General features: G+C 35.0%; 3 protein-coding genes across 7 annotated transcripts; 1 reads left to right on the top strand and 2 right to left on the bottom strand.

Annotated features, from left to right (window-relative positions):
• Nucleotides 1-1,166: 1,166 nt before the first annotated feature.
• On the top strand, nucleotides 1,167-5,506 carry LOC109162160 (26S protease regulatory subunit S10B homolog B-like). Of its 2 annotated transcripts, none has more exons than XM_019310881.1 (10): nucleotides 1,167-1,384; nucleotides 1,775-1,894; nucleotides 2,216-2,352; nucleotides 2,473-2,634; nucleotides 2,722-2,808; nucleotides 2,915-3,001; nucleotides 3,091-3,228; nucleotides 3,395-3,586; nucleotides 3,673-3,771; nucleotides 5,421-5,506. In XM_019310881.1, exons 1-10 carry the CDS (start codon nucleotides 1,279-1,281, stop codon nucleotides 5,445-5,447), a joined length of 1,155 nt encoding a protein of 384 aa, XP_019166426.1. In that variant the 5' UTR covers nucleotides 1,167-1,278; the 3' UTR covers nucleotides 5,448-5,506. The 2 variants fall into 2 exon arrangements, with proteins under 2 accessions (XP_019166426.1, XP_019166425.1); XM_019310880.1 differs by lacking the exon at nucleotides 5,421-5,506 and adding an exon at nucleotides 4,289-4,578 and having other exon boundaries at nucleotides 1,168-1,384.
• On the bottom strand, nucleotides 5,020-8,211 carry LOC109162162 (bifunctional phosphatase IMPL2, chloroplastic). The gene is made up of 9 exons (XM_019310882.1): nucleotides 7,760-8,211; nucleotides 7,595-7,673; nucleotides 7,231-7,325; nucleotides 7,083-7,132; nucleotides 6,598-6,722; nucleotides 6,348-6,414; nucleotides 6,032-6,121; nucleotides 5,412-5,523; nucleotides 5,020-5,255 (listed from the first exon to the last, which is right to left on the bottom strand). Exons 1-9 carry the CDS (start codon nucleotides 8,115-8,117, stop codon nucleotides 5,185-5,187), a joined length of 1,047 nt encoding a protein of 348 aa, XP_019166427.1. The 5' UTR covers nucleotides 8,118-8,211; the 3' UTR covers nucleotides 5,020-5,184.
• Nucleotides 8,212-9,266: 1,055 nt separating this feature from the next.
• LOC109162088 lies at nucleotides 9,267-13,944 on the bottom strand. 4 transcript variants are annotated; one of them, XM_019310761.1, is made up of 5 exons: nucleotides 13,705-13,944; nucleotides 11,855-12,260; nucleotides 10,870-10,898; nucleotides 9,744-10,740; nucleotides 9,267-9,640 (listed from the first exon to the last, which is right to left on the bottom strand). In XM_019310761.1, exons 2-4 carry the CDS (start codon nucleotides 12,180-12,182, stop codon nucleotides 9,760-9,762), a joined length of 1,338 nt encoding a protein of 445 aa, XP_019166306.1. In that variant the 5' UTR covers nucleotides 12,183-12,260; nucleotides 13,705-13,944; the 3' UTR covers nucleotides 9,267-9,640; nucleotides 9,744-9,759. The 4 variants fall into 4 exon arrangements, with proteins under 4 accessions (XP_019166306.1, XP_019166307.1, XP_019166309.1 ...); XM_019310762.1 differs by having other exon boundaries at nucleotides 9,267-9,638; nucleotides 9,749-10,740; XM_019310764.1 differs by having other exon boundaries at nucleotides 9,267-9,638; nucleotides 9,761-10,740.
• Nucleotides 13,945-14,545: the final 601 nt, after the last annotated feature.

Genomic DNA, 14,545 nt, shown 5'->3' with positions numbered 1-14,545 from the left:
AATTCAACGCAACAAAGCTCGTCTCCAAGAGCTGGGAATGTGGAGCTAAGAAAATGATTTTGATTTAATTTTATATATAATTTAGGAAATTACTTTCTGACATTCTTTTTATTGTAAGTGTTTTTTTTTTTTTTTTTTTTTTTTTTTTTTTTTAATGCTATTAACTCTAAGTAATATAGTATCGGTTCATTTTTAAGTTGTAAGTTAGTTTACTTGATTGGATTTTAAATTAGAATAACTTATTATTAATTAATGTTGTTGATTCAATTCTTGTTAGTTATATTTTAAATATTTTTATGCTAATATATTATTAATTAGTGTTTTGATAGTCACAATATTGTCAATTTGTAACCACTCATTTAAATGGGTAACAAAAAGTGTCATGACACTACATAGTACATAGTAGTTTGTGTTAATACTTAAACCGCCTTATAAATTAGGTTGAAACTTGACAATTATAAAGAAATTAAGGGTGCTTTTGGGATGATGTTTAGAGTGTAGATCATTTCATCATCATTATTTCATTCTCATTATTAAAGTTGTATTTTTTCCATTTCATATTTTTTCCTCTCCAATCCATCCCTCATGATATGTTAACATCTACGGAGTAATTGATAACTAAATGTTACTTTTTAAAATTATTTGAGTTATTAATTCATGAGCAACCAATGAATAAAAGTCACATCAGGAAGTAAAATAATGGAGGAAAAATTTAGGAGAATAAAGCATTTTCCGAAATTAAAATGCTATCTATGGGCATTGAAATAGAATACAAATTCTAGTTTTCACATTTCTACAAGAAGCAATCATTATGGTCCACACAACTATGTAGACCATACTATCAATGTATATTCAGTATACAAATAATGTACTTTTAATATATTAAAAATATACATTAATTTCAAAAAAAGTATATTATTTTATATAATGTATACTCAGAACATGAATAATGTATTTTTAATATATTAAAAATGTACTTTTTATTATGGTCCATACAATAATTTGCCTACAAGAAGGAGCCCAAACGCCTTTTAAATAGGGCCGCACGTGATTGGGCTTCTTGTGAGTACAATAGCCTTCGAGATGGGTTTGGGCCGGTTGGCATATGCTGAAAATCTGCAAGTATTGAGTATTGACCTTTTCTTTCACAGAGCTTTCTTATTTCTTTGTCGAATTTTAAGAGAAAGAGTAATACGTTTCTTTCATCACAAGTTGGGAATTGAAGAAGTTCGCCTTCTTTCTTACTTCGTCGATTTACAGATCTATCATTAAACTCCGATGACGAGCGAGGCATCTGAAGACGCCACTCGTCGCCGCACGGCCACTGCCGATTACCGGAAAAAGCTTCTTCAGCACAAGGAGCTCGAATCCCGCGTACGAGCAGGTTGGATTGAACCTTTTTTTTTTTTTTTTTTTTTTTTTTTTTTTTTTTTTTTTTTACGCTCTCCAATTGACTCTGTAGCCACATTCAACTTTAATGCACATCTTGTGGATGCTTTTATGTTTCAATTTATGATAACTTTATCGGATGCTTAGATAATGTTTCACATAGCTGAGGATCTTACATTTTTGCTTAATTGAATGACTAGAAGAAATCACGTACCTCACCTCGCAGCTATATAGTCACCAGCGTTTTCAATTATATGCGCTTTGTATATTTGTCAGGCAAAGCATTGATTTTAGTTTTAGCGAAAATTCATAATTTTTTTAGTTGTTATATTTCACCATACATGCAGTTTCATTACTGTAACTGGATTGAAGTTTGTGCTTGCAGCAAGGGAGAATTTGCGGGCTACAAAAAAGGAATTTAATAAAACAGAAGATGATTTGAAGTCTCTTCAGAGTGTTGGCCAGATCATAGGCGAGGTGCTCAGACCTCTAGACAATGAAAGATGTAATATATTTATATTTTTTCTTCTAGTTCATTGAGTTTTTATTTTTGTTCAGTTGCATTTTCTATGTAGTTTCAGGTGCTCTCATTCACTGACCTTTTCCTGCTGCTGTGAATGGGAGCTCTTTATCATGACCTTGGGAAATTTTTTTTAATATTGGGAGATAACATTGGAAAAGTTTGTTGTCTCTCGTCATTTTATTCTTTTTGAGATTGTTCCGTATTTGATTTTGAGTACATAGTTGCAGGTTTTTTTTTTGTTCCTAGATATGAAAATTCAAGGTAATAGAAGATCTACTAAATATATCTTCCAATGTTTTCTAGTGATTGTCAAAGCCAGCAGTGGTCCAAGATATGTGGTTGGTTGTCGCAATAAAGTAGACAAGGAAAAACTGACTTCAGGCACTAGAGTAGTTCTTGACATGACAACTCTCACAATTATGCGGGCACTCCCCCGTGAAGTTAGTAAATGCCTTTGTGCTTAAATTCAATCCTTTGTTGTTCTTGCATTCATTATCTTGTGCTTCATACTATAAACTATTTACCATATCATGGCTTTTTATTTATTTTTGGTGTGGCAGGTTGATCCAGTAGTATACAATATGCTTCATGAAGATCCTGGAAATGTGAGCTATGCTGCTGTGGGAGGATTATCAGATCAGATAAGAGAACTCAGAGAATCTATAGAACTACCACTAATGAATCCCGAACTGTTCCTCAGAGTTGGCATTAAACCTCCCAAAGTAATTCTTGCATTTAAAGTGGTGCATTATCATTGTGTGCGATGTTCATCCATATATACTTCAAGTAATCACTTTTAATTGCTTTAGGGTGTTCTCCTCTACGGCCCTCCTGGGACAGGCAAGACATTATTGGCCCGGGCCATTGCAAGTAACATAGATGCTAATTTCTTGAAGGCAAGAGTTTACTGCCCATGGCTTCTGAATATACTTGTCATCCCTCTGGCTTAACTATTCTTTTCCAAGAGACAATCTCACCCGATATTATTATTAATCAATGTAGGTTGTATCAAGTGCCATTATAGATAAGTACATAGGTGAGAGTGCAAGGTTGATCAGAGAAATGTTTAACTATGCTCGTGATCATCAGGTAAGAACCTGATGAATATGGAATAACTCAAGTCTCCGAATTAACCTAAATATGCTTTAGGATGAACTAACAATTGTATTCTTGTGAAGCCATGCATCATATTTATGGATGAGATTGATGCAATCGGTGGGCGACGTTTTAGTGAAGGAACAAGTGCTGACCGCGAAATTCAAAGAACGCTTATGGAATTGCTTAACCAATTGGATGGATTTGACCAGCTTGGGAAGGTCTGACATTAACTCTGTACTGTGTTGCTTAAGGGTTCTATTCTGGAACTCAGTTCATAGTTACATTCATTTACTGGTTAAATTACATTTTTAAAGAATAAGAAAAGAGAAAATAAAAGTTGTGATGAATATATGCTTAGGGATACTCTTCCTTATTTTCTTCCAGGTAAAAATGATCATGGCAACTAATAGACCTGATGTTCTGGACCCAGCTCTTCTTCGTCCTGGTCGATTAGATAGGAAAATAGAGATCGCGCTACCTAATGAACAATCAAGAATGGAGATACTCAAGATCCATGCTTCTGGGATTGCCAAGCATGGTGAAATTGACTATGAAGCTGTTGTTAAGCTTGCTGAGGTGTGCACCAAGGATCCCAACTACATAGTGTCACCTTTCTCACACGCTTAATCTAGAATTACTAACAAAGAAGGTGTATTCTTCAGGGCTTCAATGGAGCTGATCTTCGCAATGTTTGCACTGAAGCTGGCATGTCTGCAATTCGTGCAGAGCGTGATTACGTCATCCATGAAGATTTCATGAAGGTACACTACTGTTCATCTAGATATAGATCATCAAATTTCAAGAATGCAGAATGAGAAAATACAGTGTACCTTAAGTAAAATAATCTCTCCTATAATGCTAGTATCTTTGTATGGTAAATATGGACCAATGTTTTCTATACACCCTAGATGTTTTGTTTGGATACAACAAAATATTTTTTAAGGAAAAATGGTAGTTTTAGTCCTTAACTTACAGGATAATAGCCGGCTCAGTCCTTAATTTATTATCCCACTTCAAAGACTTGATCACATTGTCCTAACTCTAACACAGGGCCAAGATCCCCAACCTAAGGACTAAAAGCGCCACTTTGAGGAAAATTCAAGGACTAAAAGTGACTACACTAAAAACTTAAGGATTGTTTGAACTATTTCCTTATAACGACAACTATTATTTTCCCAAATATTAACATTTTGAGGAATTTTTGGAGTGTTAAGAAAATGAGTTAATCATATTGGTGATTCTTCATTTTTGAGATGGATGTTTTAAAATATTTTCCAGGCTGTAAGGAAACTGAATGAAGCAAAGAAACTTGAATCAAGTGCTCACTACAGTGCTGATTTCGGAAAAGAATAAGCAATATTGTATTGTAGGGAAGGAGGCATGGAAGAGTCAGTGTGATGTAGTTGTCTGAGGAGAAGCATTGCTATTCCAATTGGATATTTGATTGTTTGATTGTTGACACAATTTGTTTCCCTTTATTCTTTTATGCAGAATTTTGTATCATTTACACACTGCCTCCTGTTATTGTGAAAATAATCAATCACCTACACTTCCCACCATTTCACTTTCGAGATGTGTATGTTGACACTGAATATTTTTGAGTATTAAAATATTTAAATACATTTTGGTTATTATAGTTATTATTTAATTTTTTTATTTTTTAATTAAATAATATTAAAAGAGTTTAAACTTATCAAAATTCTTTTATTTCTACCCCTATAAATATAAGTTCTCATTTCTATGTAAACATCTTTAAAATATTATTCAAAAATCACAATAAAATGATCCTAAAAGTAAAAATCTCTCCATGAAGATCATGTTAATCCAAACTATTAAAAATCAACCATTAATAATCCGTACTACTTTTTAACCAGAATTTTGAATTTCAATATATATAATTCAATTTTCTTTGTTCAGAGTGTAAAACCAATTCCATTTCACGTTTTTCAAGTTCGATGTTTGATAAAAATACACTTCATTTCAAATAAGTTAACGGACGTCGCTCCTGCTATAACAGATGAGAATTGATTACTGGATTTATTTGATCAGTTGGTCAATATTTGGCCTAACTGTTGGCAATTCTAGGGAGCCCTCAAATCTCATGCCCCGTCGGGTCAGCTTCAGATTAATAATCTGATATCCTAATTACATCAAGTTCAAGCGCTTGATTTGATTTAGGCCCATTTCAGCAAGTCTAAAGCTTGTTTATGAACATGTTTGTCCCCTGCTGCTGCTACATTAAAGCCTGAAAAGTGAAACACATAATTTTTAGCATTACCTGGAACATCAACTCAGACATATATTACTTTCAAAACTATATTGACAAAGTCAAAGCCATGAAATAATGAAGTGGAGTCTTCTGAAAATTAGAAAACAGAATAAGCTAAATGATTATATATACTTGTTGCAGGTGATCCCAATGAAGCATCCCAGTTAAGTTTGTGTCCTTTCCAATCAGTTATAATCCCACCAGCACCTTGTATCACTGGTATAAGTGCAAGGAAATCATAGGGCTGAAAAAAAACATTCACAATTCACAATCACATTAGCAGGTAGTTTTGAGATCCTGGAAGGCCAATAAATACGATTTTCTTAAAGCTACCACACCTGCACTTCACTGTGACTTTGTTTACCTTATTTGTCAATAGGAAAATGCTAAACACCCTTATAATTGCCACTCACAAACACTTCCTGATGTGGCAAAATCACAAAACATGCAATTGCCACATCAGGAGTGGTTATTTGTGAGTGATAAATGAAGGGTGTGTAGCAAGGTCCTCGTCAATAAACCAAACTGTTATATGTCATTCTATAACAATATTAAATTTGAGAAATAGTTAAGGATAATTCTATTATTAGTTTATCTGATTTGAACTAACAATTACTTCTGGTAACTCTAACCAATTTCAAACAAGGATGGCGTTGCAATTCTAACATTGAGTGAAAAACTATTCAAGCACATGTTTGTTTGTTTGGGACTCTATTGATCATGCAGTGTAGCATAAAAAAAGGGCAGTTTACCTTGAGACCAGACTCAATAACAAGATCTACAAAACCAGAGGCCAGTAGGGCATAGGCATAACAATCACATCCATATAGTGGCACTTTCACCTGCTTGTAAAATGGACTTGGAGTTAAAATATGATAAAGGAGGGAACACAATAAAGGTTGAGAAATAAATTACCAGTCACTTTTTTAAAATTATTATTGAGAGAATGTAAAGCAAGCTTTTCTTTTCTTCTTATTTCTTGATGTGTTTTGGGTGGACGGTGGGGGGAACTTGTAAGATGTTTAATTTCACTTCATGTAAGACTATTGTCAGGGAAAATGAAGAGACCTTATCTCTAACTCGAGCAAATGCAACCTCAGCATCTCCATTGAACAAATGTGGGCTAGTTGTATACCTAAAATAAACAAGTGTCAAACAAGAAAAAAAGGAGCAAACAGATCTCCATTCATGAAACAACAATCCTACTATAGAATTGATCTAACAGAAGATATAAAAGGTGATAGTAAATGTTAGATTCTAGTACTAGGATGTTTTTGTTCACCATTAAAAAAGAGGGTTGTGTTTGGGGATAACATACAAATAGGCTCGTGAAAGGTCGGAACAACTGCGTGTGCAGATTTCTTGCCCATTCAGAGTAGTTTTCCTCCCATGCAACCCAAGCCATCTTTCCCTCAAGACAGGCTGATCAACAATGCCAAGAATCTGGAAAAGAATAAAAAGACAATAAAATATTATTACATACTAAGCATATCAAGATGGTAAAGGTTCAAAGCATTTTTTTTACCCAACTAAGCATTCTATTCACTAACTTCTTATTGGCTAGCAGAAGTCAATACGAGAAATGAACAATTATTAGCTAAACTAAACTATTCTTTTATTTCTGCTAAGTGGATGCTATGTAGAATATTCCTAAAGTTAGTAAGAGACAATTTAAAATACGCTACTACATGGCTGTGTATTAATTGAATTGACAACACACTTGACAGTTTCAGACATCAGAATCTTATGCTTGTGAAAATAATGTTTTGTTAAGATTTCAGCCTAGTATGTGCTAACACATACCGGTTCACCTTTGTATAGGAGAGAAATTAGAGTTCCAAAAAGAGGTTTGCCTGTAAACATAAATGAAAAAAAAGAATCAGTTGACTAGTAAATAAATTGGGTTTTTCACAGTACTGACCAGCAATGGGATCGTGAAGAATGCAAATACCAGTAATGAAACTCTTAGTCCCATCTATTGGGTCCAAAACCCAAACATACTCAGGTGTCTTCTCTTTACACCTCCAGCCATTCTCTTCTCCAAAACTGAAATTAGCATTATGAAGCCAACATGGCCCAAAGAGCAATGAAGAAGAGAAATGTATGTTTCAGAAAGCAACATGAAGCCAATGATTTCTTATAATCCAAATTACAATTAAGTTGGCTAGCCTGACTGCTTGAGAAAGCAAAAAATTCAAAATGGTGATTGAATGAATTGAGAAGTCAAGCATCCATATATTTGCATCAAAGTACATAATCCTCAAATAGAAAATGTATTATGGAAACCAATCCCGGCAAATTTTAAAGTAGCTCACATCGCATGGGTAGGGAAATTCTCCTGAATTATCTTCACCATGGAATCCTCCGCCATTCGATCAGCAATAGTCACGGGACCTAAATCACGAATTCAAATGAAAATTTATTCATATTCAAGCTGCAAAGTAAAATAGTTGAACACATATAAATCTCAAAAAGCTCACTCAAATCATCTTTGTCGAGAATGTCGAAGGTCTTGCGGAAGTACTTGCGAATGACTTCGCCGGATGCATCGGCAAGCTTGTTGCCGACATCGACGAAGAGATCAAGCTCTGAGTCTGACAACTGAAGGTCAGAGGTTCCGGTGTGATTGGAGAGCACAGAGTTCCTAGTCATCGTTTTAATTCCGCGTGAAATTGCAGAAAACTTTAGCGCTGAATACGAATAAGAGAGCGGCGTGAAAAATATTCTCCGGCGGTTATATCCGCCGTAGGGCGCGGAAGATGAAGACGGCAACCGAGAGATGAGAGCGGAGCTGGTGGAATCTAGAGAAGGGGAGTGAGAGAGCATTTGCAGTACCATTTCGAGTTGACAGAGAGAGAGCGAGCGAGTGAGCGAGCGAGAGAGAGAGCTGTGACTGCCGTATAGACTTGATGACACAGGTTTTGAAATCGAATTTTCTACAAATTTAGAAAACTTAGAGCATCCACATTGGTTGGGAAGAATGGAGAGATAATGTAAGAGTGATTAGGAAAGAGAGTGTGGGAGAGGAGAGAAAAAAAAAAGAAAAAACAAAACAAAAATAAAATTAAAAAAAAAAAGTAATCAGACGCGCCTCCGTGCGCGTGCAGTGCACGCGCCCGGCTTTTGCCTAAGGCTGTGCGCGAACGCGCACAGCCTTACTTCTTCTTCTTTCTTTCTTTTTTTTTTTTTTTTTTTTTTTTTTTTTTTTTTTTTGACAATATCCTCACATTTGCAGGAGGATTCTTTTTCAATTATCTCCCCTCCACACTAGTTATTATCTCATGTAGGGAAGAATTAATGCTGAAATCTCCCCACAATATACACAAGTGTGGATGCTCTTAGTAAAATAATTTAGCTGTTTTTCTAATTTTAAAAGGATAAGGCCTTTTCAACTATAAATTAAAGTGTAATTAATTTTTTAAATTAAGAAAAACTTTAATTAAAGTACTCTGCATTAAACATTTTATCTTTTTACTTTTGTGCAATTCATTCAATTTACAGGTAAATTCAAAATAATAGAAAGTAAATTTAATTTTTTTAAAAAAAATAATTTATAAATAAATTATATATATATATATATATATATATATATATATATATATATATATAAGGAAACACATATAGCCAACTTCTCCTCAACGAAGAAGGAAGCCAGGCAGGCCTCCATCCAATTGGATGGAGAAGCCATGGCTAGTTTCTCCATCCAACTGGACGGAGAAGCCATGGCTAGTTTCTCCATTCAACTGGACAAAGAAGCCAAGGTCAACTTCAATTGGGGTGAGGTTTTTGGGACTGGGTATACGTCCTGTCCTCGCTGGGTTGACATCCCTATCTAAGGCTATGGTGTCACGGATTAGAGGTATCGGCCAATGGACAAATGCAATTTACACAAACGTATCACTTATTATGCACTGCTTTTTTCAGTACAAGTTAAAAACTGGAAACAGTTTGCCACATCTCTACGGCTATAGCTATTCACTAGTGACTACTAATAAAATGCTATTTCATAGACCATCCGTGTTAATTGGAATCAACCACACATCATAAGCAAGCGTACCAAGCCTTCGAAATAATTCATGCACTTGACATGAAACAAAACCAAATTGAATGTACAAAGACAGAAAATAACTTGCCGTTATAAATTCCCTTTTTACTATATTGAATTCATACCCTTCCATCTCTATTCCTTCCCCTTCAATTCTCTTTACATTGTATCTTCAGAAAGAAGCTAACCTAAATCTGCCAGCAAAACAATTTAGTCATCCCTTTGTCTTTGTAAGGTCTTCAATTGACTTCTTGCCACGCCTCCAACTACCGGCCAAGTAGCAATGCAAGATTGCAAGATCACACATTGAATATCTGTAAATCGAGTGTCGGAGAATAGTAATTTAAAAACCAAACGCAATAAAAGGAAGTGCGACCATAGCATGATTGAATGTGACAAGGAAAAAAATTTCAGAAGTACAAACATGCTGCTTAACTATTGTTTCCAGGAAGAAGCTTTCTCCTTGCTAGATCTTGTCCAGAAAAACCCCTTCTTCCGAGTAGAATTACTCTCGGACAAGGTTCTTGTCCCCTTTGATACAAATGAAAAATGGCGTCCCAGTAATGGCTTTCCAGAAGAAAACTTCATGCTTGAACTTGGGCTCATCTTGGGACACCTCCCCACATGTCCACTACTTTTCTGGTTGTGCTCTAACATGGCAAGGTTTTCATTATAATCGCTATCAACAACTCGATTCCTGTATCTCTTTCTAGCTTTTGAATTCATCTCTGCTTTCAAGCCCTTCTCGGACATCTTCAACACTTGCTTCTCCCCAAATGTACAGACAGGGCAAGCCGGGTCATACTTGTTGATTTCCAATGTCATATTCTCCAAGCACTCAGCATGGAAAACATGTCCACATGTCAGAACAGCAACAACAGCAATTTCATTAGATTCTATACCTTTCCGACCACACCATGAAGATTTCTCAGTTAGCAGCTTTCCACAAATGCCACATGTCCGGAGATCTAAAGAGGGTGAACCAGAAGTTCTTCCACTAGATCTGGTTACTTTGTCACAAAGGAAGCCAAAGCTTTCACTATCAAAAGACCACCTATCTCTGCGAGAAGTTTGTAGGAATTCAGGAAAGGCAGGAATAGACCAACTATCTGACGATCCACAATGAGAGCCTCTAGTTGATTCATTGCTCCAACCAGGTAGCATGACAGAAGATGCTTCTTCAGATATAGAGAAAGTTGGGGACCTGATTCCCAGTACACGACTATCAGATACTTGCCGCAACAGTTGATGTCTAGGAGAGTGGCAAGGCAACCTTGATGGAGTCAAGTTCACAGGAAGCTGCTGACTTTGTGATGACAAAGGTGATGTAGAAAGGGATGAAACAGAAGGCACTGATGAAGGCAACTTTGCAGGAGATTGATAAGATACTGCAGGCAATCTTGTTGACTCTATTACCTAAATATAGAACAGAGAAGGAAGACGTAACCCTCCAAAACAGATATATCATAAGCAAAAAATCTACCAAACACATACAAAGCATATTCAAGAAAATTCAGATATTCAAAGCATCTGTTATGTTCTTACCTCAGTAGAGTTCACAGCCGCCGAAGGATCTGTAAAGATAAGGATGAAGGGGTCATAAAAGAAATAACAGATGAAGTGAAAGTTAAAAGGACTTTGAATAACCATATAATATAAACTAAGAACCACAAATATACACCAATTTGATTTTGTTTCCCTCTCATGGTACAAAGAATAATGCTCCCTACAATGCAACAACATAACCAAACTAAAAAATAAAAATTTACTCTCATGTAGATTTACTGTCCATCATAACATCATTGTCTAATAAAAAAGTTTACTCTTTAAGGAGTCGGGCATTCTTTGTGCAGATAGTTATAACCCCAGCAATGTTATGCTTCATCCCAGTTATCAAGGAATAATGAGGTATCAATAACAATTAGTTAAACCAACAAGAACTATGCGAAAGGGGTCATCATACCCAAGTAATCCTACAAATCAAATCTCTATGCATTCTGTCATAGTTTATATTTCCTTGAAGAAAATGAGAACCTCAGCTTCAAAGGGAAAGGTGTTGATAATTATGTGTTTTCTGTACTTCCTCACACCACTATCAAATTGGTAATTTCGCTATAGTCAAAGGACCATTTCGGTAATTAACTCAGAAAATAATTATACTCTCTCGCCACCATTTCCATCTCCTCATGTCAAACTCAAGCTTAGAAATTTTGAAAATATGAAGTTGACCTTTTATAACTTCCAAGAAACATTATTTCCAATCTTTTTCAGTTTTTCCACAAGAAACACATTGCTAAGCATACCATTTGAAGAATGCATCACAATTACATAGATCTGAAGAGATAAGAATTATGTCCTTCAGGAAGGAGTAAAATGACAGCACTCAACGTTCTGATTTTCTAAGCTGCATTTGAGACTTTAAAGTTCTAAATTCTGATCCTACGCTGTATAATTTTCTGACTAATAACTTGCTTACAATGTTATCTACATATCCTCCAAGGAAAAATAAAGGGACAACCATAGAGTATACCTGATGAAGGTTGTGCCATACTTCCACCATTTCTTTCTGAAGTAGGTGACTTCTGCCATGCAAGTGACCTGAAGCTATCCAATGGGCTTCCCTCTTCAGAGGCATATACTGTTTCTACAGTTGTCCTAGACTTAAAATCAAATCTATCATTACCACTAATTCCATCAGAAGACCAATTCAGTGATACGTCTTCCCCTGCTACTCGCCCTCGATTATCCCACCGGAAGCTCCATGATGGTGAATATCTGACATTCCTCTGCAAAACTTCACTGGTTGATCCATTTGTTACTGTTCTATCTCTTGCAGCTACAGAACAAGCAGATCCCATGCTCACATACAAAGAGTAAAATCTATTGGTTGCAAGCTGTCAACCAATAAACATTCCACAAAACAATAAATAGTATACCTGAAATCATCATTAAAAATAAATAAATAAAAATCAGTAATTACAGTGGCAAATAGACAATGTTGCTATTGCAATGAATTATGCACAATAATCAAGACAAGAAACATGTAGAAAAGATCTTATATAAGAGACAAACAAAGAACGCCTTTTAAAGGAAAATGAATCTGAATATGTCAGGAATCACTTGAAACTGCAGCATTTGGCCTAGTAACAATTTATCTATACCCTGCAATAAAATACATCACTACAGCAGACAAAGAGTCTTTCAAATGTCATTCACCCTGGTTGTCAATAGATTCCTTCACATATCTCCACAACCAATATAAAAATTCATAATAAAGCAGTATAATTAGCAAAGAGCAAGAAGCAACAATGATTGTGACATTCCCTCACTACACAAAGCATAACATATCACAGAAAAACTCAAAACAACCTCTCACCAATATCAAATAGATGATAGAAACCATTGCACTTACCTTTTTCACCAGTCATGATTTCTACAAATAAAACAAATTCAAAATAGAAAGAAATGGACTGTACCGAAAGACACTAATCTATTCTTCTCATCAATTGCTATTACCCTCTTTCATCAGTCATGATGTCAACACAGCAATATCAATAGTTAATAGAAATTATTGCTATTACACTCTTTCAGCAGTCATGATTTCAACACAGCAATATCAATAGATGATAGAAATTATTGCCATTACCCTCGTTCATCAGTCATGATTTCTACAGATAAAACAAATCCAAAATAGAAAGAAATGGACTGCATGGAAAAAACCTTCTATCCTTCTTAGCATCTATTGCTATTACTCTCTTTCATAAGTCATAATTTCAAAACAGCAGAAAATACTCTGTCACTGTGACTGTTAGAACTTGATTATTATTTATCAATTTCCAATAAAGAAAGGCATTAAATGAAAAAAAAAAAAAAAAAAAAATCCAAGGTCATGAACAATTATGGAAGTCAAGCAAAGCACTACTATTCAATAAAGCCCTCTTCACTGATTCTGCAAAACAGTTGAATAATCTTCAAAAGCACTCAACACGGTAATATTTACAGAATCAAGTACATAGACACAGCTCAAAATACATATTCTCATACAAAAGAAGCTATAAAATAAAAATTAAAGCCAAATAATCATAATTAGAAAAAAAAAAAAAAAAATTGAGTAACAGCAAAGAACCTAGAACCGAATCAATCAGCTAGTTAACAATAGAACAGCACAAGGAGCGAGTCCGAGTCACACAAAACCCATTATAATAGAAAGTACGCAATCCTTAAGGAAGTCAAAGAGATCCGAAATTCATGAGTCGATAAAACAGTGATTACAGCCACAAAAGCACACAAAACCTACTAATCACCATAGTTTTCACGTTTAACCGATGATTATTCAATAAATCAATCACACACATCCAGATACACGCATAACATCCTCACCACAAATATGGAGTAGCGTCCGTATAGAAAGAGCAAATTGAAAGAAGGTGAACGAAGGATATGGATTCGCCCGCCGATCGGAGGCCGGCGAGAGACAGTCGTAGTCGGAAGCTGGGAAAGTGGGGTGGGTGTGAAAATGTAGAAAGAGAAACTAGAGTGAGAAAATGTTCTGATTATTCAGCGGCTCTTGGCTGTGGAAGTCGGGAGGAGTACTAGGGAGAGAGAGAGAGAGAGAGACAGGAGTGGGTCTGTTTAAACGGTTTTATAATTCCGTCAGTCTCCGTTCAAGAAAATCACGCTGCGGCGGACCATTAACTGTAACGGAGTTAGTGAAACGTGTCGTAAGCAGGTTGTTTGTTATGTTGGTTCATCTTCGCAAATGTCAAACGAAAGAAATGAAAAACAAATAATAAAAGGAAAATTTCAGCTATTTTTTTTTCATACTATTATAATTTAGTATCTACTTAATAATTTTTTTGAATGCTACCGGCTCTATTACAATGTAGTATCTGTTCATATACTTTCTCAACCTACTAAAACACAAAGAACCAATAATCATCGAGATTCGATTTATGAATTTTACTTAATAAGAGTAACAGAAGTGTCAATTGAGCACAAGGTACTCGACATTTTAACTAATTTTTTAATTAAATAATACTACATCCTTCCCAACTTATTAATAATTAATTTTTAAAACATTTAATCTAATTTTTCAAAAAAAAACATTTAATTAATATTTGTAAATATAATATTAAATAAAAAAAATTTAAAATCATAATAAATTGTTAAAAATAAACGAAAAAGTAAATGTTAGTTTTACTAATGAATAATATAATAATAA

Source organism: Ipomoea nil, unplaced genomic scaffold (genome assembly GCF_001879475.1).
Source record: "Ipomoea nil cultivar Tokyo-kokei standard unplaced genomic scaffold, Asagao_1.1 scaffold2926, whole genome shotgun sequence".
Classification (NCBI taxonomy): domain Eukaryota; kingdom Viridiplantae; phylum Streptophyta; class Magnoliopsida; order Solanales; family Convolvulaceae; genus Ipomoea; species Ipomoea nil.
This window is presented reverse-complemented; position numbering and strand designations above follow the sequence as displayed.